General features: G+C 38.7%; 1 protein-coding gene across 5 annotated transcripts in view; it reads left to right on the forward strand.

The window, feature by feature from the left end:
* LOC121860347 (ubiquitin-like modifier-activating enzyme 1) overlaps positions 1 to 27067 on the forward strand; it is a 70201-nt gene that overhangs the window by 26088 nt on the left and 17046 nt on the right. For 2 of the 5 annotated variants that reach the window (XM_042357432.1, XM_042357434.1), the window contains exons 2-4: positions 15244 to 15384; positions 23068 to 23305; positions 26621 to 26805. In XM_042357432.1, coding sequence (XP_042213366.1) covers positions 15244 to 15384; positions 23068 to 23305; positions 26621 to 26805 — 564 coding nt within the window. Of the gene's footprint in view, positions 1 to 3522; positions 3586 to 4237; positions 4248 to 12243; positions 12433 to 15243; positions 15385 to 23067; positions 23306 to 26620; positions 26806 to 27067 lie in introns of those variants that run through there. The other 3 variants (XM_042357435.1, XM_042357433.1, XM_042357430.1) reach the window with 3 other exon arrangements.

Below are 27067 nucleotides of genomic sequence, written 5' to 3' on the forward strand. Positions count from 1 at the left end.
GGGCCTTTATATTGGAGGAGAGCCGGCAGATGACCTCTCCCAATTAACACTAAACTGTTTAGATCAGGACAGCTGTGTTTGCCCAGCTGCGTGATCATGTCCATGTCAGTAATGCTTCCCAATTATAACTGCCCAGGTGTGTCTTGGCTGGGCATGGTTTCTTTAACACGGTCATATCACAGGGTTAACTCCAGTACTTAGTGGCCATCAGCTCTCCTGGGACTGTAGGTTGTCAACTTACATGAGTTACCACCAGGGCCTCTACTTACTGTTATATGTGTTGTAATTCTATGGGCTGTATACTGTGGTCTGATAAACAATCATTATATATATATATATATATATATATATATATATATATATATATATATATATATATATATATATATATATATATATATATATATATATATATATATTTCATTAGCCCAATAAAGCACGAGGTCTTCCACATATAATCAACACCTCACCCCGCCAGGATTTGAACCACCCCCCATGACTGTGACCGGCGCCATAAGCTCCTTGAACAGGCTTTGTGTGAAATATAACAGAGTCTAGGACTGCTATTAGTACCCTGGTGGTCTAGAGGTAGCCTTCCCCAGTCATCACAGTCATGGGCCGTGGGTTCGAATCCTGGCAGGGTGAGGTGTTGATTGTGTGTATATATATATATATATATATATATATATATATATATATATATATATATATATATATATATATATATATATATATATATATATATATATATATATATATATATATATATATATACATATATACACACACACACACATTCATGCTTACATACATGCATACATTCCATACATATATACATTACATACAGTGTGTACTCACCCCTGAAGATGTGAATTACACGAAAGCGCTTGGGAACTCCGTGTTTTCTTTTTCCTTGTGGTTATCAGCATATACCTGGATCACGCGCACCTACAGTGATTTTATTGCATGTATATAGTACATACATACATAAATACTACTTCTTGCACTGTCACTATGTTGAAATGCCCTGTAGTTTGAGCTTTTCCCCATCTAATTATTATATATCTTATTTGTATCACTTATGTTACTTGTATATTATTTGTAATTCGTAACCCATTCCCCAAATATGTAACTGTATATTTTCAGCCTTCTGGCTGCCAAGCTCTTTCAATAAACCGTTAATTATTATTATTATTTTATTATTACATACACATACATACATACATACATACATACATACATACATACATACATACAAGTAAATCACTGTACAGTGGGGTATGCTATAACGAATCTAATTGGTTCTAGAACCTCGTTCGTTATAGCATTCATTCATTATAGGATTAATCCGTCCCAGGCCCCCAAATACAACCACTTAACACTGAAAAATTTCTGTTGAAAATGTAAAAAATACGGTACTTTATCTTACCTTAGGGTTGTTCAGCATGCAGGACAGGAGGCAGAGGAGGAGGGGGAGGAGAGAATTATGGAGAAGAGGTGGAAGGAGAGGAGTCATCCTTCCTAGCCCTCTTTGGTGATTGTCTTACAGGCACTTTGTCTGTAAGGTCTTTTGCTACTTTTTTAAAGAAGGAATCCAGGGTTGGCTGCTTCAACCTTGATTTCTGGACCTTCCAAAAGTAGTTCGTAACATTATCATTAAACACTGATGGCCTTGTGCACAGCACCAACATCAGGATGATAATCCTCAGCAAGCTTGGACAGTTTGCTCCAGCAAAAAGAACGCATCCTTGAGATCTTTGGCTGGAATGATGCGGCTTTCCTCCTTGTCCTCATCCTCCCTGACTCTAGTTGTGGGTCGCGGTACAACAATATTCATACGCCAGGCGAAATCGTCCCGTGTTCATCCGCGTTCGTTGTAGGAGTTGCGTTCGTTATAGCATTCTCAATTTTATAGGTAAAACCGTTCGTTATAGGAATATTCGTAGTAGGATCCGTTCGTTATAGCATACCCCACTGTAGTTGCGCGTGATCCAGGTATATGCTTATGGCGCCGGTCACAATGAGTGGTTATCAGCATATATATATATATATATATATATATATATATATATATATATATAACTATATATATATATATATATATATATATATATATATATATATATATATATATATATATATATATATATATATATATATATATATATATATATATATATATATATATATATATATATATATATATATATATATATATATATATATATACTGTATATATATATATATATTCCCCGACTTACAACAGGGTTAGGGACCCAAATCCAGGACGTAAGTCGAAAATGCGAAAATAATAGAGAAAAACTAAAATGGGTATCTCTTTTTCTTCTCAGCACCACAAAACTCTCCATTTTAAGCTTGCCAGCCATTTTAAAGGGTAATTACAAACAAAAAAATTTTCAGTACACAGCGCAATCACTAACGTCAGGACTCGAAAATACGTAATTTGAAAAAAAATTTAGTACGACTGCGTCGGTCGTAGGTCAAGGAGTACCTGTATATTAACAGAACTACACTGCAGTTTATATTACGGTCATTGAATGTGAGCAGATTACAGAACTGAACCTGTTCTGTATTTTGTTAATTAATATAAAGTATGCAAAATATGGCTTCAATATGTACAATACTATTTTATATTAAAATTTTATTTAGCAAAACTTTTTTAATCGGTTATTAGTATGATTTTCAGTCCATTGAGTGTAGTACAGTATGTTAGGTGGGAAGGAGGCTGCTGGCAGCAACTTAAGTGTGGTGCAATGCTCTCCTTGCAAGGGAGTGGGCCCGGTTTCGAGCCCTGGGCAGGGTGAAACTGTGGGCAAGTTTCTTTGTCATTTGCCACTGTCAACCCAGAGGATCGTAGTAATGGTTAGCCAGTGCAGTTGGCGAGTTTTTTGTTCTTCTCGGACTCGGATTATTCCTTGACACTGGGTCATGCAGCTTGTTAACTCAGTGTGTGGTTGTTGTGTTGACGACAGCTTTTATACCTCAAAGAAATTCACCCCTAGGTGGCCCTTGGGCCGACCATCCTTGTTACACGACGGGCAACCATTATTATTATTATAAGCGTGGTTTTATATTGCAACTACTGCATAGTCAAACTCCAGCTGGTTCATTGAGACCCGCAAGGGCCTCATGTTGAGAATATCACTGATTGCAGAGTTGCAAATTTAGGAGCCTTTGTATTTAGTTTTAAACAAATTATGCAAAATAGTAAATTTAAGTAAAGTGCAGTGTGCAGTACTGTACTGTATAGCTAAAGAATAAATGTGTACATATACTTAGAAGTAATTGTGTGATAAAAATGTATTTTGCGACCCCAGAACAAATTACAATACATTGTCATGATAATTTTTTCATAACTTTGAAAGTGTGAGCTGCCCCCCACCCTTTTATCAGCTTGTATCATGTAGATAAATGTCATGGATTGTATAAGTAGAGGAATGTGATACGAATTCACTAGCAGATAGATAAGACAACACTTGTGGTGGTACTGTACAGTAGTTTAAAGATAAAAGAGTTATGAAACCTGCCAGATGTCGTATCTTGCAGTCTCAAGATATCCATCAGGTAAGTTAAGGTGTGGGCTCTATGCTTAGAATTACATTACAGTATAATACATGTATTTACTTTTGCCTTTTGGGTTTTATGATGACAAGGGTAGGAAATAATGAATATAATGTACAGTAATTCCTTTAATTAAAATAAACTATTTTGAGGAAAGTAGGTCCAGATTTTGTTTATTTCTAGATTTTCCTGGGGATTATTTCCTGGAATATGGGACAAATCCATTTTAATTCCTTGTACAGTATACACTTTTTACTCTTACTGGGTATAGAAACATGTACAGTTGTGGACAATCACACTTCAGCGGGGAGGAAGGGTGGGGGTGGGTGGAGACTTGGCAACATTGCATAGAGGTGGTGAATAAAAGTGTGCAATTTTCTTTCCTCTTCTCAAATATGCTATTTTCATTTATAACCGAGGAAGCTGCAGCTTAAACTTACTCCCAGCAGAATTCTTTTTGTCCACAACTGTACTGTTGAACATGAAAAGCAAACAATAACTACTCACATTAACATCAGTCAATAAAGTCAACATCCTTTTGTGAGGGTTGGCGAGCATGACACTCTTATTCTGAATTTTGTCCATTGATATTTCTACCATTATCCCTCCATCCTTAAATTTCCAGAATTTTTCTCATTATTGCAATCAATCCTAGGACAGGACAGGTACAGTACTTCTTCTTTTTAGCATTCTCTTGTTGCTTTATCAGCAACCATTTTCTCAAACTGAAATTAGTGTCCAGTGCTTTACTTTTAACCACTTGTGTACGGGGTCACCTCTGAGCTGAATAAAATTGTCTAGCATCGCATCAGCCAAATAAAATGTGGAAAGTGATATCCTCTTTGTGAAGAGGTTAGCAGGTTTTCAAGTTTATTTAATGCTGTTCTTTAACTTTGTTTTAATTTCTTTTTACTGTTCCTACATTTTCCATCACAACTAAACTTACTTGCCTGTACTATGCACAAAATTTTCTGCCCATTTAATTTCCCTGTTGCTTATCAGAATTTTTTTTTTTAGGATTTATTCTAATTATAAACATTAATTTTATCTTTATAGTACAGTACCTGTTGTATCACTTAAGCTCATACTATATTTTTTTTCAAATACAGTACATGTACTGTATATTTCTATAAACACTATGGGCAGTTTTTGTAATGCGTCATTACTGTTTGCAGCAAGAGCAAGATCGTCTCTGTACAGTATTGTACTTAATATTTGATACCATGTACAGTACAGTATATCCTCATCCCTACTCACTGACTTATTTAGTTAACTTTAACATAAACAAAAGCATATACTGTACTGTATGTTTATCGATCCCAGTGGACATAAGCAAATACAGTGATATCTCCATTAGCCGAACAATTGGTGCAGAGGACTTCTGGGAATGAGACATTTTCAGTTAACGAGGTGGCTTTCTCAAAGCCGGGGGGAAAATCCCTCGTCCCAGGAATTTTTTGGGTAACGGAAAAAATTTCTCGGAAGTTTCACAAATTGCCCATTACATCATCTCTTGAACCTGGAAATATGTCCCCCTTCCGCGGGATTCTCCAGGTACCGGAAAAATTGTCTTTGAATTTCCAGAAATTGTGCCCAATTTTCATCTCTCAACCCCGTAAAAAAACTCCCCAATCCCAGGAATTTTCTGGGTATCGTGAAAATTTTCTCAGAATTTGTTTGGAAAGTGTGCCCCTTGGAAATCGTTCCCAAAGCTGGAATTTTCTGGAAAATTCCAGCTTTGGGAATGAATTTCCGAGAAAATTTCAATTCCGGCTATCAGAGAGTTCCGGGCTTAAGGGAGATATTGCTGTAGCTTTCTCGAGTTATCCTTGGATTAATTAACTTACATTTTACCAGTGTTTGTGTACATGTACAGCATTGTAGTATACTACATACATGCTAAACTAATATGAACTTGTTTGATAATTTAACTTTTTTTTTATAGAACTGTATCCTGGTGATTAACAACCCTGCTTATTTCACCACAAGATTAAAACACCCCAATGTTAAATGAGAAGAGTATGTTTGGTTAGAATTAGGGTACAGTACTGTATTTAATTATCAGGAAAAAATTGTGTAGTTCCTAATTTTCATGAGATCCAAAAATGTCTTAAAGATCAATGAATGATTAGCCTATATTTACTTAATTTACTCCAGTTATTCAAGTTTATAAGCAATATTTGTATACCAGTGTTTTTTTTTTACCTTGCACCATTACTACAGTACTGTATTGCTCACATCAAAGTGGTGAAATTGGGAATACTGTACTATAATACACAATAAAATAGTGACAATACAGAATGCTAGGATTTAATGACTATAAATCCTCTAGGGGGGTGTGTGTGTGTGTAATACCCTGTAATAATAATAATAATATTAATGGTTGATTGAAAGAGCATGGCAGCCAGAAGGCTGAAAATATACAGTTAATCAGGGAATGGATCACTTGGTTGACAAATAATATACAGTGGGGTATGCTATAACGAATCTAATTGGTTCTAGAACCTTGTTCGTTATAGCATTCGTTCGTTATAGGATTAATCCGTTCCAGGCCCCCAAATACAACCACTTAACACTGAAAAATATAATATAAAATTGTAAAAATTGTAAAAAAAGTGCATAAATATGCATCTAAACCCCTTGAAATAAAGAATATCATTAATACTTGTAATACAAAAACAATAAATTAGTAAAAAAAAAATTAATTTTTAAATAATGTTCGTTGTAGGAGTTTCGTTCGTTATAGCATTCTCAATTTTATAGGTAAAACCGTTCGTAGGAATATTCGTAGTAGGATCCGTTCGTTATAGCATACCCCACTGTACAAGTAACATTAGTGATGCAAATATGATATATATTATCAAGGTGGGAAGGAGGTCATACTACAGAGCATTTCAACATACAGTAGTATCAGTGCAAAAAGGTAAGATTGGCTGGGTTGTGAACACACTGGTTGACTATGAGTTGTTGATAATTTTACAGTGGTCGGGACTGGGCTGTTCTTATAGCGATCAGTACGTGCTCGTATGGGCCGGATACGATTGTGGTGTCGAACAGTAATTCGCGGACGAGGTATCTCAGGTGGAAGCAGGAGCCAGTGTTGAGGATGGTGCAGAAGCTTCTAACGAAATTTGCAAATGAGGTCGTGGTGATGGTCAGAGAGAGCCAAGAGGGTCAGTGTGTTGAGCTCTTCTTGATTTGTGGAGGAGGGGAGAGAATAATTTTACATGCCCTCTTTTGCACTTTTTCTAGGTGTTTATGTTGTGTGGCATTTAGGGAGGAAGACCAAGCAAGGGAGGCATTAGGGGTGAGTTTGGGAAGTACTGTATGAAAGTTGAGTAAACACTGAGGAGCTCGGGCGCAGAAACTCCGAGGTACTTAAGTCACCAGAAGAGATGGAAACTTAAACTGGAGAACTTGACAATTGGACTGGCAGTGTTTTCCAATTTAGTTTATCAATAGTGATGCCAAGGAGTTTGGTGGAGTCCACAACCTGGAGTGTGTTGGGGCCTAAAGTAATGGGGGGAGGTGGGACAAGGTTAGAGGAGAGGTTGATGTGCATAACCATAGTCTTGGTATGGTCGATGGTGCCGTGGTTGTTGGTGGCCCAGTTTTGGAGACTGTTCAATATATTCTGGAGGGCAGTGTAGTTGGGAGCTGGGTTGTTCACACTGATCCCAATGGTGGAGTCGTCAACATAACTTATTTTACGGCATATTAGACGCATGGCCATATAAAACGCAGCTCCCATTTTAGCAGAGGGTATTTAGGGAAAAACTTTTGTCTGTATTTTCCTCCTGAATCCATGGTTTTCTTAAAACATTATATACAGTACCAGTAAATGTGAGGAATGACTAAATATAATACTGTACCAATAAATAAGTTACAACAAAAATACTGTTATTACCAAACCAGTAAATAACAGCCAAATGAAAGTTTAATACAGTTTCCATTTGCATATACTGTACATCTGTATTCCGTTTACCATAACGGTGACACCACCTCCGCTGCCGATTCCCCACCGCCTGCTAAGCCAGCTCATAACACTCGTCTTGCCTGTGGTGCCCACCGTTTATGTGTGGATGTTAGTCACACTAGAATAACTTGTTATATATAGTACCTCCTTCTTTCCTCACACTGCCAAAATGTGGAATGCTCTGACTTCTGTGTTTCCATACTCATACAATGTCTCACTTCAAAAAGCTGGTTTTCTGGCATTATCGTGGTGTAGATTAATAGTCTTTATCTCTTCTCTTTTTAATTTCATTTTACTATTATTTTTTCGCCCCATTGTGGGTTAATGACCTGTGCCCGGGTTGGCTATTCCCTGTGACTCGTTGAGGGTGTTGTGGTGCCATGGTGGGTTTGCTTTAGCCAGTTGCATAGTTGAATTGAAACATTATAAAGGTTGGACTCTTCCCTCACCGTCTTGGTCTGCAAGCTGATAGTTTGGTAATTTCTCTACTGGCCTTGTTGGTTAAAGTGATGTGGCCCCTTTTTATGGGTGTTTCTGGTAGATTTAATAACCTTTTTTAGCCAGAAAGCTGTTTGACTATTGGTGCACACCTGGCTTGTGTTGGAAGGTGTATTCCTCTCCTTTGTTTTCAAGGTTGAGTGTTCCTGTCTCTGATATTGATTCCATAAGTGCTAATCTAATGGAAACCAATGGCATGTACAGTAGTCGTTTTTGTGAATACAGTACTGTATAGGTATATGCATTGCTAATGAATACGTATCTTTAACATCAGTTTGCTTCTTCATTGTGTGTTTTTTTGTTCAGAAAGCATGTTCTTTTTCATTATGACTGTACCGTATAGTATGTTGGTTGTGTGTATGTGCATATCACAGTGAATTACAAGGTAAGCAAGTGTATATGTTTAACTACAGAAATTATGAATTGTTTGCCTGTTACTATTATATATATTTTTTTTTATATAGTAAAGCTAACCTTAAAGTATGATGATGATGCAGGAAGCTGGTGGAGTGATGTGCACTAGTTTGTTCAACCGTGGTTCATGGTAGCTGCCACTGATTTTCAAGTACCGGGTACTGTATGTAAGACTGAAAATTATGAGTACGGTACAGTACTGTACTTTTGTTCCCACGAATCTTTGAAGGGGTGAATTCTAAATACTGTATATGTGCTACTGTACCTGGCTTTAAGGATGAGTGAATTTTCAGTATACAGTAGTATAAACAAAATGTTAAGGAACAATATTTAAATATAAATTATATGTTACACCACACACAGAATTGGTAGCTATATATGAGATTTGTTATGTAGTTATTAGGGTTCTTTGGTATGGTGGGACCCTTGATCCCCCTCCCCCCCCTTATATACAACATACAGTTTGTATTATATACTACTGTACTACCAATGCATATAGATGAATAAATATGGTATTGTATTTGTGTGTTCTTTCTTATTAGACCTGTCACCCTTCACTTGGCATTTTTAGTACTATATTAGTGCAACACTAACCCTTTGGATTAGACTGTGGGGACCTGACATTAGTGGCTGGGATTAACTTTACCAGTGCCGGATTTAGACCTGTGGAGGCCCATGGGCAGCCTCTTTGTGGAGGCCCCCGTCATTATAACTACCCAAGAGGGTGGGGTGGGGAGTGAAGCGAGCCTAAACATCTGGGAGTTCCGGGGGGCGCTGTAAGCCCCCCCGGGAAAATTTTGAAATTTGAACACTTCTTTGGAGAATTTTGAAGCCATATGCAGTTATATTGAGGAAATTAGAACATTGAGAAATTTTTAATTAGCTGTATATTTATTGATAGTGTACAAATTCCCAACACACACACACAGACACACACACAAAAGTGAGACATGACTGGAGTCATTCATGTGGTTTCAAGTCGACCAGCCCTGATATAGCTACTACCACACATGTAGAAAATAAACATGAATTTTAAAGAATGAAAATAAAAATAACCCAAATGAATAAACAAATAAATAAAATAATGTAATATGTGGAGGCCCCCAGATTGTGGAGGCCCCTGGGCAGTTGCCCACTTTGCCCACTCCTGAATCCGGCCCTGAATTTTACAATCATTATATATGAAATGGAATCCTTGCCATAGAAAGGATAGTAGAAGCATTTGTTGAGTATTTTTCTTCGTTGACACTATGGGAGGAGGTCTGAATGAGCAGGTGATATTTCATCAGTTTGTGATCTTCATCATTTTCCTTGTGCTAAACCATTCAGTCCCAACCATAATTTCCACGGAAGAGATCTTGTTCTGTTATCTCTATGATAATAATAATAAAGTTTGGGGGGTTGGACCACAACTTCCTCAGTGTTAAGTATTTAGCCAAAAGCTTACTGTACATTAATTTATGGTACAAGTGTTGTGTATGGTTAACTAATAATATAATTTAGATGCAGCTGTGATGGGCAAGTTGGGAACAGGTACCAGTTGCTCTGTGTCTTGATATCAGCTAATTTCCCAGTTAGTAATCAGGTCTCTTTAGATGGGTTGTTTTTCCTTGTCACTGGGGGCCTGAAATTTGGAGGAAATTCTTTTGTATGTGCTGAAATAGAATGTTGGAAATTTACTGTATATTTCAGAAGTGGTAGGGTACTCGTATGTTTCAACTTCAGGAGTTAACAGGTTGGCATATGATATCCTCATTCAAGAGGGTGTTAGATACTCTTTTTTTTCATGTAAGAATTTGGAGGAACCACTCAGGGTCTATTATTTGTTTGAATTTGGAGTGGATCAATCAGTGTGATCCTTAGGTCATTTGGTCTTGTCCAAAAATTGAGTTTTATGACCCACTATATTGTGTGTATTTTCCTTGGAAAGTTTGTAAGGTCTCTTAACCCTTAAGCCCCGGGTTAGGGTGCTGCTGGCAGTAACACACACACACACACACACACACACACACACACCCCGGTGAGGTTAATTCAAGAAAAAAAATCAACTTTTCCAAAAATAAAAAATTAACTAAATAAGTAAAAAAAATGGCAGGAAAATGAGCGGACGTTCCGGAACGTCACCCGGGGCGCGCTAGTCAGACGTTCTGGAATGTCACCCAGGGCCTAAGGGTTAAAATTAATACTGGAGTAGAGCATTTAGGGTGCAGTATCACATAAAAGTAGTTGGAGCATTTACTGTAGTACTTCCTCCTGTTTGTAGCTAAATTCAGTTACTCAAGCCGCCTCTAAGGAAGGGAGATTGGCCAGAAATTAAAGATTGATCCTGAAATCCCATTTTATGGATGAGCCCAAAATGGGCAGTTCAAACACTCGCCCTTTCTCCCATGGGTTATTATGTAAATCGGCTGGAATTGAATGGGGATTGATGCTGAAACCCTGTCATGGCTATTCTGAGCAGAATGGCAAGATGTGCACTTGACTTGTCATGTGTGTCATGAAAGAAAAACTTAGCTACTACAGTACTTTCTTTTTCAGGGAGATGATTACCGTAAGGGGGGGTAATATATATACTGTATTGTACATATATATATACAGTTAGCGTTCCCCGGTCACAGTCATAGGCTTGTGTGCCGTGGGTTCGAATCCTGGCGGGTTGAGGTGTTGATTGTGTGTAGAAGTCCGCGTGCTTTATTGGGCTAATGAAATATATATGGATCCTCGTGTTTCGAAGCCGGATTTGGTAAAACGTTACTCTGACCACCTAAGTGATACGGGTGGTCCCCATTAGAGGTTCACGGCGCCATAAGCTCGTTGAACAGGCTTTGTGTGAAATATAACAAAGTCTAGGACTGCTTTTAGTATCCTGGTGGTCCAGCGGTTAGCGTTCCCCGGTCACAGTCATAGGCTTGTGTGCTGTGGATTTTGTTGACGCGTTTGGTCATTTATGCGGTGCCTTGCCAGAATTGCCAGAATGAAATGTTTTAATTACGCGGTAAATTTCATCATTTACGCTGGAAGCGGTGTGGGCAGGGTGCGCACTAGGTCGCCCATTCATCAAAACATTACCGAGTTCTTCACCCACCACAGCTGGCCCAAGTCAGTGATAGTGAGGATATGGACTTTGTGGGGTTTGACAAAGAGGCCCTACACACCTCTGTGGTGGATAGTGATACAATTGATGCAAGTGATACAGGTGAGGGCCAATAATCTGCCCTCTACCTCGGAACCATCCCCGTGTGCCCAGCCATCTTTTCTATTAATGTAAGTGTTAAAAAACCTAATATTATTGATATTTCTCTTAAATATTAATTATATGTGCATACCATCATAAAATCAAGATGTTATTTATACTACAACGTACGTATTGTGTCGGAAAAAGTGTAGTTTGGGGGTCGGCCCAGTCTCTATTTCAATTAATCCCAAATGTTCTGTTATTTCGTTTACGCGTTTTTCGTTTTATGCGGACCTCCACGGGTTCAATTGACCGAGTAAATGCAGACTATGCTGTATATACAGAAATGAATAATTTAGACACCTGAGATGTATTATCATTTAGCATCACTTGTAGCCACATTATGTATGTATGTGTTTTCCAGTGTGATGTTGTTCAGTGGGTCCTTAATATTAGTGAAAGGGTTTCAGTTGACACTTTCTTGGCATGCAGTATTGCACTGCCAGTTTAAAGTGAGAGGTAATTATTATTTTACAGAGGAGTGTTGGTGTAGGGAATGAATTGTTGTGGGGAGGTTAACTTGGGACCTCCCAAGTGTTGCCTGGCCCAGGAGATGGGGTCGTGCTGCAGCTCCTATACTACAGTTGAAGACCTCAGCGAGCCCCACTACCAGTTAAAAAAATCCCACCACCAACGCAGCCCCACTCCAAAATATCCTATTTCTCATTCAGGCTTTTTGTCTATTGACTTAAAGGGTACCCCAGTCTTTCAACGTCGTACACCATGGGTTGAGTACCCTTACATCCTTGCTATGGCAACTTTCATTATGGCATCACTCTTGCTTGCATTATACCAGCTTTAGTGTTACATTATTTTAAATGTACTTAAGATTCATTCATTTGAAAATGCTATGACAGGTGACCAGGAGTCACTTTTTATTTTTATTTTTACCTTTTTGTGATACTGAGTTGCTCAGAGGTTTTCTGTGGAATTGTATGCATTTGGTCATTTAACTATGATCACTTAATGGACTAAATTCATAAACTTCTCAAATATTGTTCTATTTCTTAGAGCTTTGTATAATCCTAAAATTAAAGTATGGTATAGTACTAAAATGTTTTAGGAGATTTAGAGCTTTTTTTGCAATAGGGCACTAAAATTGCAACTATAGACATTAAGAAACAGTCTTTAAATAAGCTGTAGCAGATATGTTGCTCAGTCCACTAAGTACAAGCTCATGCAGTTTGGGTGATCAGACAACCACATTAAGAACTCGATTCAGTATGGTGTTCAGAAGAGCCTCCTTCAATCTGACTGAATTTTGATTGCAAATTCTCCTGCATAATGTTGTTGTTAATATTGATAACGAATAGATAATATCCAATGAAACTTTACAGTTCAAAACAAACTTAAGCAGTTAGCAAGTGCAGTCATCAGCACTGCAGATGCATTTTAAAACTAAAAAGAACTTAATATTTTTTTCTGCATTTCCATATAATGGGTAGTGTGATTTTTATTTTATACCAGTACAGTAGTGTAAAGAATATTAGATTTTTCTTTTTTACTAATTGTAATAACCATGAACATTGAGCCCTAGTGATGGGGCAACCATGATTCTGATAGTGAATTTAGCTGAAGAAATTTTTTGCTGTAACATTTGTTTCAGCACTGGAACCATAATGAATGTTTGCCATTTAGCTTGAGTATTGATGTTGATTGGTAGCACACAAGCATCTGAGTTATGATCAAGTATTGCAATCTCACATCACCACTGAAGGAACTCAGGCTGCACTTGTAACAGTCTGATGCAGTTGTGCACATATAATTAATTTTTACTTTGCAAGCTTCGATTTCAGCACTTACTATATACAATACTGTACTGTAATAAGATGCAGTTAGCTTACTTAAGGGGAACAAAAATATGAAATGAAAGCTAGATCAGGGTATTAAGTGTCAAGGTGATAAGCCTTTTGTTCTCCTTTCCCTCACTATTCATCTACTGTACATTATAGTATGTTTTTTAATATTTTTTAATTCATTAATTATCAAGCAGTCTGAACATAATTGAAGTTGGTAATTTTTATAGACTGCACTTTTGTGCCTCGTGGCTAGGCAAGCTTATACAATGAACTTGTGCTTGCTCTCTCTCTCTCTCTGTCTCTCTCTCCTGCTACCAGCTTTTTATCAAAATACAATATTATGACCTTTTGCACATGCACTTGACCACTCCATTAGTGAGTTCATAGGGTCTTCATATTTTATAGCTTGAATGAGCATGAAAAGAAGTGAAGATCACACGGCACATACTGCAGCTGCACCCATATTGATGGATAACACAGTAGCTAAAACTTTGTTGTAGTGTATACTGCCAAGTCCAACTCCAACTTGTTCAAAGCCGAGTCGGTCCTAATCTGGGCACCCAAATACAGACAGGGTCATCGAAAAAGAATGCCAAGATTTTAAATGGTTGTACATTCTGCCCATTCTTTATTAATGACTATAATTATGCTGTCATTATGCAACAGTTGCAAAGTATGAAAAATTTATAAAACTAGTTAAGGACAATACTCTATTAGCATGACAAGTGATCATTGTTGCTGCCAATTCATGCATCATCATTTATAAAAAAAAGATTAAACTGGTGGTGGTTTACTAATCTATTGAGCACCACATAGTGCAACAGTGTACAGTATCTTAAATTATGTAAATCTTGGAGGAAGTTATTTTGTTTACAGCCACTTAACTTGATATATTTCATACACTATTGTACTGTACATATGGCTGTTGAAATTTGGCTCATAGAAATGGTGATTACATAAAGAACTGGTAATATTTCATTTATAATTGGTGATGGATTCAACTGGATATTGCTTGTGTCAAGTCCAAGTCTTCAGTGTTCAAGTCCATAAAAACTGGACACTTGAATCCAAGGCCAGGCCTAAAGATTGTACTGTACTACAGCAATGATTACTGCACAACATTGATAATTTTCATTGACCATTAAAGCTTGAAAATATTGGCATGAGGAAGGGTCTCAACAAAATTTGGACGAGTTTGAAAGAAAATTGACTTTGGTGTCTAGTCAAGATATGAGGTAACTTACATAGTGAACAATGTTGATTTATTGTTCAACTGCTGTAGCTCAATTCCACCTGAGCAGCTGTTGGAATTTAAAACAAACTGGTATTTACTTAATGATTTTTCATTTCACATTTTTGGTAATTGAGAAGTTGAATTGTTATTTGCACCCTTTTGTTGATGCACCTTTTACTGTACTGTATAGAGCAGTGCACTAAACACTGGGTTAATGTGGTTGTCTTCAAAAGTACAGTATTGTTAAGTTTAAGGGATATTGGAGTTCAGTGTATGAAGTAATGTTTACAAAAGAAAATTAATGTCATGTATGACATTTTATGGAGTTTTTGTTTTGCATGGAAGTTTATAACTTATACTGTGCAGTACAGTATTTGTAAATATTTAGTGTATTGGTGATGTAATACAATATGTATTATATAAGGCTACTGTATATGTATTCATGAATATTAATATTTGGTTGTCATTACTCTTGTCAAGCTAATTGTAACATTTTATCTTGCAGAATATGGCTGCAAATGGCTCTGGGCAGGACATTGATGAGTCACTGTACTCACGCCAGCTCTATGTACTGGGTCATGATGCCATGCGGCGGATGGCATCCTCTGATGTCCTCATTTCAGGACTAGGAGGACTTGGCGTAGAGGTGTGTATATGTACTGTATACTCTACTCAACTAAACATTATAGTATAATAATTGTGGTAATTTCTTTGGTTCCATTTCGTTAAATTGATTTTGTGTGTTATAAATTTAGGCACCATATTACATCTTGTTTCTCAGTGATATTTATGAAGGTACAGTACTGTATTTACCATTTCTAGTTTGGTAGAGTGCCTTGGAACCAAGAGTATTTATTTATTTATTATATACGAAATACATTAAAAAATTGTTGACCCATATACTGTATGTGTACATGTAAGTACTAAATGTAAAAAAAAGTAACACCTACCAGCACTGAAGGCCAAGAATGAAACATCATAGTAGATGACACAGGCATGGTAGGTGACACAGGTATGGAAGGTGACACAGGTATGGTAGGTGACACAGGCATGGTAGGTGACACAGGTATGGAAGGTGACACAGAGGTATGGTAGGTGACACAGGTGGCTAGATATGCCAAGATTTTCCCAGATAATGTTATACAGTATATCTTGGCATTTCCCGAGTTATACTATGATACAATCCGAGACCATACCCATGCCGAGTTATATGAAATTCAGAGTTATCGAGGGTTTACTGTGTGTGTGTCCATGAATACAACTCGTTCATAACTATGAGTGCCTGTATCATAAAACAACACGTTTTGCCCACTTGTATTTACTTATATGAATGCCAGGCCAAGTGCTTTACTAATATCAATAGGCTCTTGTCCATTATCCCATTGCTTAACACATCATTTTTATGAAGACTAATAGTGTGTGTGTTTTTATTGCACTGATACAACTATTAAATGCATGATGCTTCTTAGTAGTCATTTTAGGAGGGTAACAAAACAATGCTACTATTTAACAGCAAACACAACAGGTGAAAAGATTATTTTGCATTTACCCAATATACAGTTTGATTTAAATCGCCCCTCAAACATCTAATGCCACAAATTGGTTCCTGGTATTATAATACACTTATTGTATAGGGTAAATTATAGTAAACTTGGTGATGAATTATAGTTAATTGTTGTAATAGCTTACTAAACATTATCATTGATATCTACTGGTATCACTCACCTCTGCTCTAGATGCTGCTATTGGGAGACAGATTAGGGTTTATTTGTTCTGGCTCATTCTAAAATTTATTTATCTTTAATTTTCTAGTGTTGAGTGTTATAGTTTTTTGTAATGACCAACATGAGGGAGGAAAGATCTTATTTTTTATTGTAACCTGCTGCTATGGTTCTTGTGTATGGTTACTCATCATCATCATTGTTTTAATGATAATAACAATAATAATTAACGGTTTATTTTGAAAAAGTTTGCAGCCCGAAGGCTGAAAATATACATTGGACATAAATGACTTATTACATAGATTGGTGGTTTAACAAAAGCCTTCATTAGAGAGAGGTGAAGGAACATACAGATTAGTGTTTACACACTTAGATCATGTGAGTTGAGGTTTTGAACAGCAGACACATAGTGTAGTAACTCCCTCACAGATGGCTTTATGAGGGGCATCACGTGGAGTACTAGTTCCCTCACAGGTGGTGTTGTGAGGGGCTTGATGTGGTGTAGTAATTCCTTCACAGGTGGTGTTATGAGGGGCATCACGTGGTGTAGTAATTCCCCCACAGATGGTGTTATGAGGGGCCTGATATAGTGTAGTAATTCCCTCACAGAAGGTGTTAAGAGGGGCCTGATGATGTAGTAATTCCCTCACAGATGGTGTTATGAGGGGCATCACGTGGTGTAGTAATTCCCTCACAGATGGTGTTATGAGGGGCATCACGTGGTGTAGTAATTCCCTCACAGATGGTGTTATGAGGGACCAGTTTGCATGCTTATGTGGGTTTGCCATAGTTACTAGATGGAAGTTCTCCAAGCTGCATATTCTCTCACATCCTTTTTCATTAGGTACGTAACTCTTAGGTCATTTCTCACATCTCCCTCGTGTCATTTTCTTCTTACCTTTAGCACTCCTGTCCACATTCAAACTTTGTTGGCTGAAAAAGGTTCTCTGTCGAGAAGCGTGAGGATTTGAAAGGAAGGATGGAAATCGACCCTAATTTCATTAATTGCATTGTTACTGGTGATGAGACAATTCACCAACCTTGCCATTTCTTAAAAAGGCACGAGTATCAGTCAAATGTAAAAGCAATGTTGATCGTGATTTTTGACATTCTGGGTATCATTCATCATGAATTTGTATAGTCGGGCAGTAAACCAGGCCTTTTATAAAGCTGTTCTGATTCAATTGAGGGGAAATGTAATAATAATAATAATTCATAGTAAATGAAATTAATAATATAAATACAAAAATGAAAACAAAATCAAGAGTGAGAAACAATATATGTACGTTGTGTTGTTAAAGTAAGAGAAACAATTGAAACCCTGCAATTGTGTGTAAATGTGGCAGAAAGTCAGATCAGCAACCTGGGACTTGGTCACAATTTTTGTGATGCCATATGGCAGCAGGGTCTACCATTAGACAACACATTATGCTTCCAATATCTTCCCAGGCGGTAGTACCTCCCTGTTTGATAGCTGCCTACTACCTATGGAGGGTATTCTCCTGACCTTGACCCAAGTGATATTTTTTCCTGTTATCAAAATGAAGCTGAAAAGTAGAAGATTTAATGTCATTCCAACCATTCAAGATAATGTGAAAGTTGAAGACTTCTAACAGTGGCAGGAGTGTTGGGACACTTGCATATCATCAGAGGCTAGAGGGAGATTACTTTGAAGGGGCTTACTGATAAAAATGTTGTATGTACAGTACAAAATTATTTAAAATAAAGGCTAAGACTTGGAACTTTATGATCACCTCTCATGTGTGCATTTGTAATAATAATAATAGTAATAATAATAATACAGTCATCCCTTGGTTATAGCGCACTTGGTTATCGCGATTTTCGTTATCACGCCTCCATCAAAATCTGCACACCTGCTGTTATAGCACATTTTTCAGGCCGAGAATTTGGTCATCACGCATTTGCCTCCATGTGTAATGTTAACCCCTTGGTTCACCTACATCTATTGAGGATAAAATCTTTCACCTACAAATTGACAATAACACATTTGCTGTAATTAGACATATCTAGTTGCCTCAACAATTGCAAATTGGGGTTGCAATTTCAAATTGTGTCATTACTAAGGAATAACGAAGTCTCTGGTGCACTCTAAGATTGAGAAAAACGGAGGACTCAGGCGTCTTGAAGCGAGAGAAAACGGACTCCTATGATGGAGACCAAATAAAGAAAGCATAGCTACATGTTTTGTGGACTACAGTATTGAGCGTACCGTTTTCATCACTTTGTAATCAACCTAGCCATGCTTATGTGTGTTTCTGATATTTATCATAACATTATATATATATTTAGTGGGTCAAAATAGTCGAAAAATGGGAAAGTTGGGTTTGGGTCTTGGATGCCTGGAACCAATTAGAATAAATCCCATAGGTTCTGTACTTTCGTTATCGCGTTTTTCGTTATCACGCACTCGGTGTGGTCCCAATTAGGCGTGATAACCAAGGGATGACTGTAAATGGTTTATAGTGGTCCCTCGGTTAACGAGCACAATTCGTTCCAGCAGGTTGCTCTTTAACCGAAAAACTCGTTAACCGAAACCATTGTTTCAATGGGTTTTTGGATAATTGGTTCCAGCTCACCGAAAATTGTCTAAATTCAACAAAAAAGGTAGAAAAGTACACTTACTTTGAGGTGTGTATGTAGAAGGCTCCTGGATGATGATGATGATGGGAATTAGAATGGGGGTGGAGGAGAAGGAAGAAGAGAAGGCATTCGGGTGGAAGAGAAGTCACCCCATGGTGCCATTTCGCCCATAAAATTTTAGCTCTCTTGGTGTAATTCAAGATTATTTTCTTTAAATCAACACTGCACTGCATTATATATTGTCAATATGTAAAATATATTTCAAAATGACCAATAATTTGCTTGGAAACACAGAAAAAAAGCATTTAGTTGAAGAGAGTCTCAAGCAAGATGTTACCTCCAGTGAAAACAGAGAAAGACTAATGCCTGTCTGGTGTGTTAACAGGCTGGATGGCACGCCAGAAACTAGTTTCTTTACCTTCAATTATGCTCAATAATTGTTAAAATGACTAAAAAAGTTAATATTAAACTTTTAAAATTATTGAATAGTATAAACTTCTTGATATTTACTAAAATAGTAAGGAACTTAAACCCTAAAACCGATTACTGTATTGGCGGACTAATACTACAGCTGGTGGACTGCCAAATGCAAGCGAAAACATGTTGAAGTCGGCTCGTAAAAAACTCGTTAATCGAGGGATTGCTCGTTAACCGAAGTTAAGAATCTTATGGAAGGTAAATCGTTAACCGAGGCGCTCGTTAACCGAGGGACCACTGTATTGAAGGAGTATGGCAGCCGGAAGGCTGAAAATATACAGTTACTTAATTGGGGAATGGGTTACTTGATTGACAAATAATATACAAGTAACATAAGTGATGCAAAAATGATATATAATAGCAAAGTGATGCAAAAATGATATATAATAGCAAGGTGGGGAGAAGGTTATACTACAGGGCATTCCAACATAGTGACAGTGCAAAAGGCTGGGAGTGAACACACTGGTTGATTAAAAGTTGTTGATAATTTTTACAATGATTTGGGACTGGGCTGTTCTTATAGCAATCAGTACATGCTCATAGGGGCTGGATGCGGTTGTGGTGTCGAACAGCAGTTCACGGAGGAGAGATCTCGGGTGGAAGTAGGAGCCGGTGTCGAGGATGGTGCAGAAGCTTCTCACCAAATTTGCAGATGAGGTCGTGGTGATGGTCAGAGAGAGCTGAGAGGGTCAGAGTGTCGAGCACTTTTTGGTATGTTGAGTAGGAAGGGGAGAGAATAATCTTTATGCCCTCTTTTGCACTTTCTAGGTGTTTACATTGTGTGGCATTTAGGGAGGAAGACCAGGCAGGGGAGGCATACGTGAGCTCGGAAAGTATGAATGTTGAGTAAACACTGAGGAGCTCGAGCGCAGGAACTCCGAGGGACTTGAATCAGCGAAGGAGTTGGAGACGAAAACTGGATGATTTGACAACTGTGCTGACGTGTGTTTTCCAGTTTAGTTTATCAATAGTAATGCCGAGGAGCATAGTGGAGTCCACAACCTGGAGTGTGTTGGGGCCTAAAGTAATGGAGGGAGGTGGGACAAGGTTAGAGGAGAGGTTGATGCGCATACCCATGGTGTTCATATGGTTGACGGTGACGTGGTTGTTGTTGGCCCAATTTTGAAGACTTTTCAATAAATCCTGGAGGGTAGTGTAGTTGAGAACCGAGATGTTGACACTGATCCCAATGGAGTCGTCGACATATTTCCAGCAAGCAGAGGTTTTTCTTAGAGCATCATTAATAAGCATAAGGAAGCAGATCGGTTCCATCTTGGTTCATTGGGAGACGGCACATGTGAGTGACTGAAAAGTGGAGACACCCCCTCAGAAGCGTACAGCTTGGCGTTGGTCGCTGAGGAAGTCTGTAAGCCATGTAAGACTTCTCTGAAACCCAAGGTTTTTCCAGATGGCGGTATATGTAGTCGAGAAAGCATACAAGTTAGTGAGTGGTGGAGGAAGTTTTCATATGGAGAATTGTTGAGGATCTCTGGTGCCTGCAATATCATCATAAGCTCAGTCAAACACTAAATTTTTGTAGAGTAAGCTGGGTATTGGGGTGATGGCAATGAGTCGTAGATCATTTAAGGATTATGGGTTGGTTGACTTGGGCACTGGTGACATATATGAGGGAAGCATTGATGATGGAGCAGAGGGGTTTAGCTAGTTCCGGGGAGGACTCTTTGTAGAGTTTCATTGGTAAGTCAATGGGGGTGGTGGAGCGCTTGAACTTCAGTTTGTCCAGACGTTTTGCTACTTCAATTTCTTCTACTAAGTCAGTGGGAAAAGGAGCTGGTAGGTAAGCAGGGAGACTGGTTGTGTCAAGCCGGGGAAGCTGCGAAATGGTTGTTTGATTGCTCAGCTTTGTCAACATTAGTGAGATGAATAAGGAAGGGGAGGGGGTGCGTCTTATTGTTTAGTCCACACAGTTCTTTAAGCTTACCATGCCACTGACTGGTGTTGCAACTTCATTAGGTAGTGAGACTACTTTGCAGTGTGTATTTCACTGATGACTTGGTTGTGAAGGGACCCTTCGCAGGTGTATAAGTCATTTGATCCGAGGTGTGATCCAGGACAAGTCAGCTGGGTGTGATCTGACGGACTTCTCGGGAAAGAAGTGGTGGTGAGCTTCTGTGGTGGTGTTGGTATAATTTATCACCGTAGTATCTACACCATACATTTTAACATTTTTGTATAAAGCTTGACGTCTTGTCAGATTTTTTAATATAATTATGATGTATGCTGCTGTTGCTACCACCAGAAATGACAAGCCTTATAACTAGAATGATTACTGACTCTTCCTTACAACCACATCTGCCTTTTGAATGGTCTCATAATTAAGAATGTTCATAATCACCCATCCATACAGTATACACTCCCTGAATTGTGTGGCTTGAATTTATGCATTTTACCTTGTCTCAACAAATTAGCTGGAGGTGTATTGAAAAATGCACTTATAGTGGTCCCTCGGTTAACGATTTACCTTCCATAAGATTCTTAACTTCGGTTAATGAGCAATCCCTCGATTAACGAGTTTTTTTACGAGCCTACTTCAACATGTTTTCGCTTGCATTTGGCGGTCCGCCAATACAGTAATCGGTTTTAGGGCTTAAATTCCTTACTATTTTAGTAGATATCAAGAAGTTTATACTATTCAATAATTTTAGAAGTTTAATATTAACTTTTTTAGTCATTTTAACAATTATTGAACATAATTGAAGGTAAAGAAACTAGTTTCTGGCGTGCCATCCAGCCTGTTAACACACCAGACAGGTGTTAGTCTCTCTCTGTTTTCAGTGGAGGTAACATCTTGCTTGAGACTCTTCAACTAAATGCTTTTTTTCTGTGTTTCCAAGCAAATTATTGGTCATTTTGAAATATATTTTACATATTGACAATATATAATGTAGTGCAGTGTTGATTTAAAGAAAATAATCTTGAAATACACCAAGAGAACTAAAATTTTATGGGTGAAATGGTGCCATGGGGTGACTTCTCTTCCACCCCAATGCCTTCTCTTCTTCCTTTTCCTCCACCCCCATTCTAATTCCCATCATCATCATCATCATCATCATCATCATCATCATCATCATCATCATCATCATCATCATCATCCAGGAGCCTTCTACATACACACCTCAAAGTAAGTGTACTTTTCTACATTTTTTGTTGAATTTAGGAAATTTTCGGTGAGCTGGAACCAATTACCCAAAAACCCATTGAAACAGTGGTTTCGGTTAACGAGTTTTCGGTTAACGAGCAACCTGCTGGAACTTGTGCTCGTTAACCGAGGGACCACTGTATGTCTTTAAAATAAATATGTTAGGCAGATCTCTGTTATAAGAGGGCTGCCTGTCATTACTTTAATGTGTAGCTAAAAATCACAATAAAAAGGTGAAAATTCATCATAGGAGATGAATAAAGGTGGAAATGTCCAAGACAAAGGGTTTTGCTATTGCTTAAGGAATTTTGAGTGTTTCCTAAATTAGTATCAGTATATTTATATGTAACATTATATATTTTACCTACAGATTGCCAAAAATTTGATTTTGGGAGGTGTAAAATCAGTAACACTCCACGACATCAAGGATGCAAGCATTACTGATCTGAGCACTCAGTTCTTCCTGACTGCAGTTGATATTGGTGCCAACCGAGCCACAACATGCCACCGCAGGCTAGCTGAACTTAATACCTACGTTCCCATCACAACATCAACTAGCTCCCTCACAGATGACTTACTCAAAAACTATAGTGTGGTTGTTCTTACAGGTAAGAATAAGTGTAGGTGAGAGTGTTAGTGCTTTTATTTATAACTACTGTGTACATTGTGTGTGTGTGTGTGTTATCTAAACATAAATGAATAAATTGGTATTATAAATAATATAGTACTGTACTGTAAAATAAAATGCATATACAGTACAGTAAACTCTTGCTGTTTGCGATTTCGACTTTGTGGTAACCAGATGGGAGTTAGCTTGCGAGCCTCTCCTGCAGCGCAACAAGTTGCCCCCACACACCCACGGTGTGTTCTCTCCCTCCTCCCTTTATTTGTGCTCGACCATTGCCTGCGACGGAATATGTCTTGTGTTGTACTCGAAACTTTAGTGTTTCTTCATGAAAAGGCCCCTAAAAGACTACCTAGTGTCTGTGCTAATGGAGTGAAACGGTTGAGACCTCAAAGCCATGAGGAAACAATTACCAATCATGATGTTTTTTCAAGAAAGAACCAGCTGCTCACCCAGCTGAATTGTCTCCCTCACCTACTTGGTCAACTGTTCACCTACCTCCTTGCCATGTGCTTTTCTACCGACCACTACTGCATCACCCTCTTGCAACAATGATCCTGATGATCTCCCTGTGCTTCAGTAACTAGATTTTATCCTACTGTGCAGTACACTTCTACGAGCTCCAAAATTCACATATGAAGGAGATTAGTATTGGTGACTTAAGTTTCTCATACACAGTATAGGTATACAGTAGTGCATCAAGGTTAAGTTGCTATTCGTGGCTTTGCCAATTTGCACCATTCCTTGGAACCTAATCCCTGCAAATAGTAAGGGTTTACTGTTTTAAATAATTATGAATTATTTGATGAAATAAGCCACGTTACCTTAGATCTAATTGATGACTGACATCGGAAGTTGGTGACACGAGAGGGGGATGGAGTCTTCATTAGAAGACAAGAAGGATGACAAACTTGTATGCAATATTTATTGGCTTTATTAGCTTGGAACCTGTTGCATTTTCCTTAATTTGCACCATTATCTTTTACAACAGTTGTGAGGCTGGAAACCCACCCACCCACCCACCTACCCACCTACCTACCCACCTACCTACTACTTTGCTGTCACTCGCAATCGAGTATGACCATCATCCAGCTATGATACAATGATATGCGTTATTAGGGATGTCACCTAGGTTGGTGAGTTTTGCGGTGACTAAAGAGTCCAATATGGGACCCACAGCGTCGTTCACATTCATTGCACAGGTGGAGGGCTCCATCTACTGCAGGAGGGGTGGTGGCAGCGTCTTTCCAGCGTTGGCGCTTGTCTGCCTCGGTTTGCAGTCGGGCTAACTCGAAAGTATTGACACCTTCTCGTGCGGTTCTCCTCCAAGCGTTACGATGTGGAGTAATCGACTCCCAGGTGAGGGGGTCGATTTGGCACTTTTCAGATTTGTCATAAGACTATCCTTATACCTTTTCAATTGCCCACCTGCATTACGTTTACTAATCGTTAGGTTACTGTAAAGTAACTGCTTTGGCAGTCTACTGTTGTCCATTTGGGTAACATGGCCAGTCCAACATAGTTGTCCATGGATAGTGGTAGCCTTGATGCTCCTACAGTTGGTGTCGGCAAGAATACTGGCAGTTGTTCTCTTGTCTTCCCATAGAACTCGGAGGATGGAACGTAGGCTACGTTGGTGAAAGTTTTCAAGTGCCTTGAGGTGCCTCCTGTATGTGACCCATGTCTCACTGCCATATAGCAGGGTGGGGAGGACCACTGCTCGATATACATGCAGCTTTGTAGATAATTTCAACTCCCTACACGGTTTCGGAGTCTGCCAAAAGCTTGAAATACACATCTGTTCCGATGCTGAATCTCCTCATCGATATCTGCGGTGGTGGACAGGTGGGAGCCGAGATGCCGAAAGTGGGTAACATTAGAGAGGGTAGTACCGTTAAGCTGGATGGATGGTGGCGGTGTGTCCGAAACCAGGGGCAGGTTGAAAGAGAATCCGAGTCTTACGTACATTCACCTCAAGGCCGAAGTGTGCATACGCGTCAGCTTAGGTGTTCTTGCCTGGAGTAGTCTTATGTTGAAAAGGCCCCCCTTCACCCGGTACTTGATGCTCATACCTCTGGCTAAATTGGCACTGGCACGAGTAAGGAAGGCAGCCAAGAAAATTGAAGAGAGAGTTGGTGCCAGTACACACCCTTATTTAACCCTGTTTGGATGGGGAAGAACTCTGACTGGGTGCCGTTGTGCAGGACATTGTCGTTCATGCCATCGTGGAGTTGCTTCTTATTGGCTATGAATTTTGGTGTGCAGCCAAGATGGCTGAGGGTCCACCAGAGGGCTTCCCTGTAGACCGAGTTGAAGGCCTTGGTTAGTTTGATGAAAGCCATGTACAGGTCACGACGCTGTTCTCTGCACTTTTCCTGTATCTGACAGGCAACGAAGATCACGTGATGGTCTAAAACCACATTGAGATTCTGGAAGGAAATTTTCCGCCTCGGGAAGAAGTCTGTTTAGGATGACTTGGGTGATAGTTTTGCCAGCTAAGGAGAGCAGCGAGATCCCACGGTAGTTGCCACCGTCTGAAAGGTCTCCCTTGTTTTTATAAATATTGACAATGGAGGCGTCTTTAAGAGCTTGGGGGATTTCCTCCTTTTCCCATATATTCTCCAGGAAAGAGTGGAGACGGTTGGTAAGCAGCACACACACACCCCAAATTTGGGGGGGGGGGGGGGCTGTACTGTTATGCCTTTCTTATCCTGTACTGTTTTCTTCTGTGTTTTATGTTATGTTGTTTTATATTTTAAATAAGCAGTATATTATGTTAAGTCCTTGACAGTACAGATGCTCCTCTACTTACGAACGTTCAACTTACAAACTTTCAGAGATACAAACATCATCACTGAGGGAGGGTTACCTGCCAGAACAGGTGTTTAATGTGGATGAGACTGGATGATTTTGAAGAAAATTCCAGATAGAACAAACATTACCTAAGAGGAGAAGAGTGATCCAGGCTTTAAGGCTGTATTAAAGGGTATAGCTGTACTAAATATCCATAACCTTTTCAGTTTTTACAATATGTTTGGTATCTCAAGAGTAAAGTTGGACTTAAAACAAGCCTCAGAAACGTAACTCATTCGTAAGTAGAGGAGCACCTGTATAGACTTTACACCATTACCTAAAATACGAATAAAAGCAAAGTTTGGGGAGGGACCTCTCTAAACTAAACTATTGTATTTCTTCTCATTGCGGAGATTTTTTAAAAAAAACTACATCATGAGGGGTGCAAGAATGTAAGCTGAACCGGTAGGTTTGCTATTTATATTAACCAATGATTTATATTCAGACTCGTCGCTGGAGGAGCAGCTACAAGTGTCATCCTTTTGCCACGCCAATGATATTGCTTTCATTGTGGCCTCAACGAAGGGCTTATTTGGCCAAATTTTCTGTGACTTCGGTGAGAACTTTGAAGTAGTAGATGCAAATGGTGAGAATCCTGTGTCTGCCATGGTTGCTGGAATAACCAAAGAGGTAAGATCTTCTTCCTTTAATCACTGCATTTTATTGTTAGTTTTATAGTCATTCATCAGTGAGGCTACTGAACAGTATGGTTGTATGATGCAATATCAGATTAATTATTTCATTTAATCAGATGGAACATAAGTACAGTAAGTCCTCAATAACTCGGCACATATGGCGCTCCGGCCTTGCACAGTTATCCCAAATTCCGACTTATCGAGGCATTTTCCCCCTCCTACAAAAATACAACAATAGAAAATTATCGACCCATATA

The sequence above is a fragment of the Homarus americanus genome, unplaced genomic scaffold (genome assembly GCF_018991925.1).
Source record: "Homarus americanus isolate GMGI-L3 unplaced genomic scaffold, GMGI_Hamer_2.0 scaffold48088, whole genome shotgun sequence".
Lineage (NCBI taxonomy): Eukaryota > Metazoa > Arthropoda > Malacostraca > Decapoda > Nephropidae > Homarus > Homarus americanus.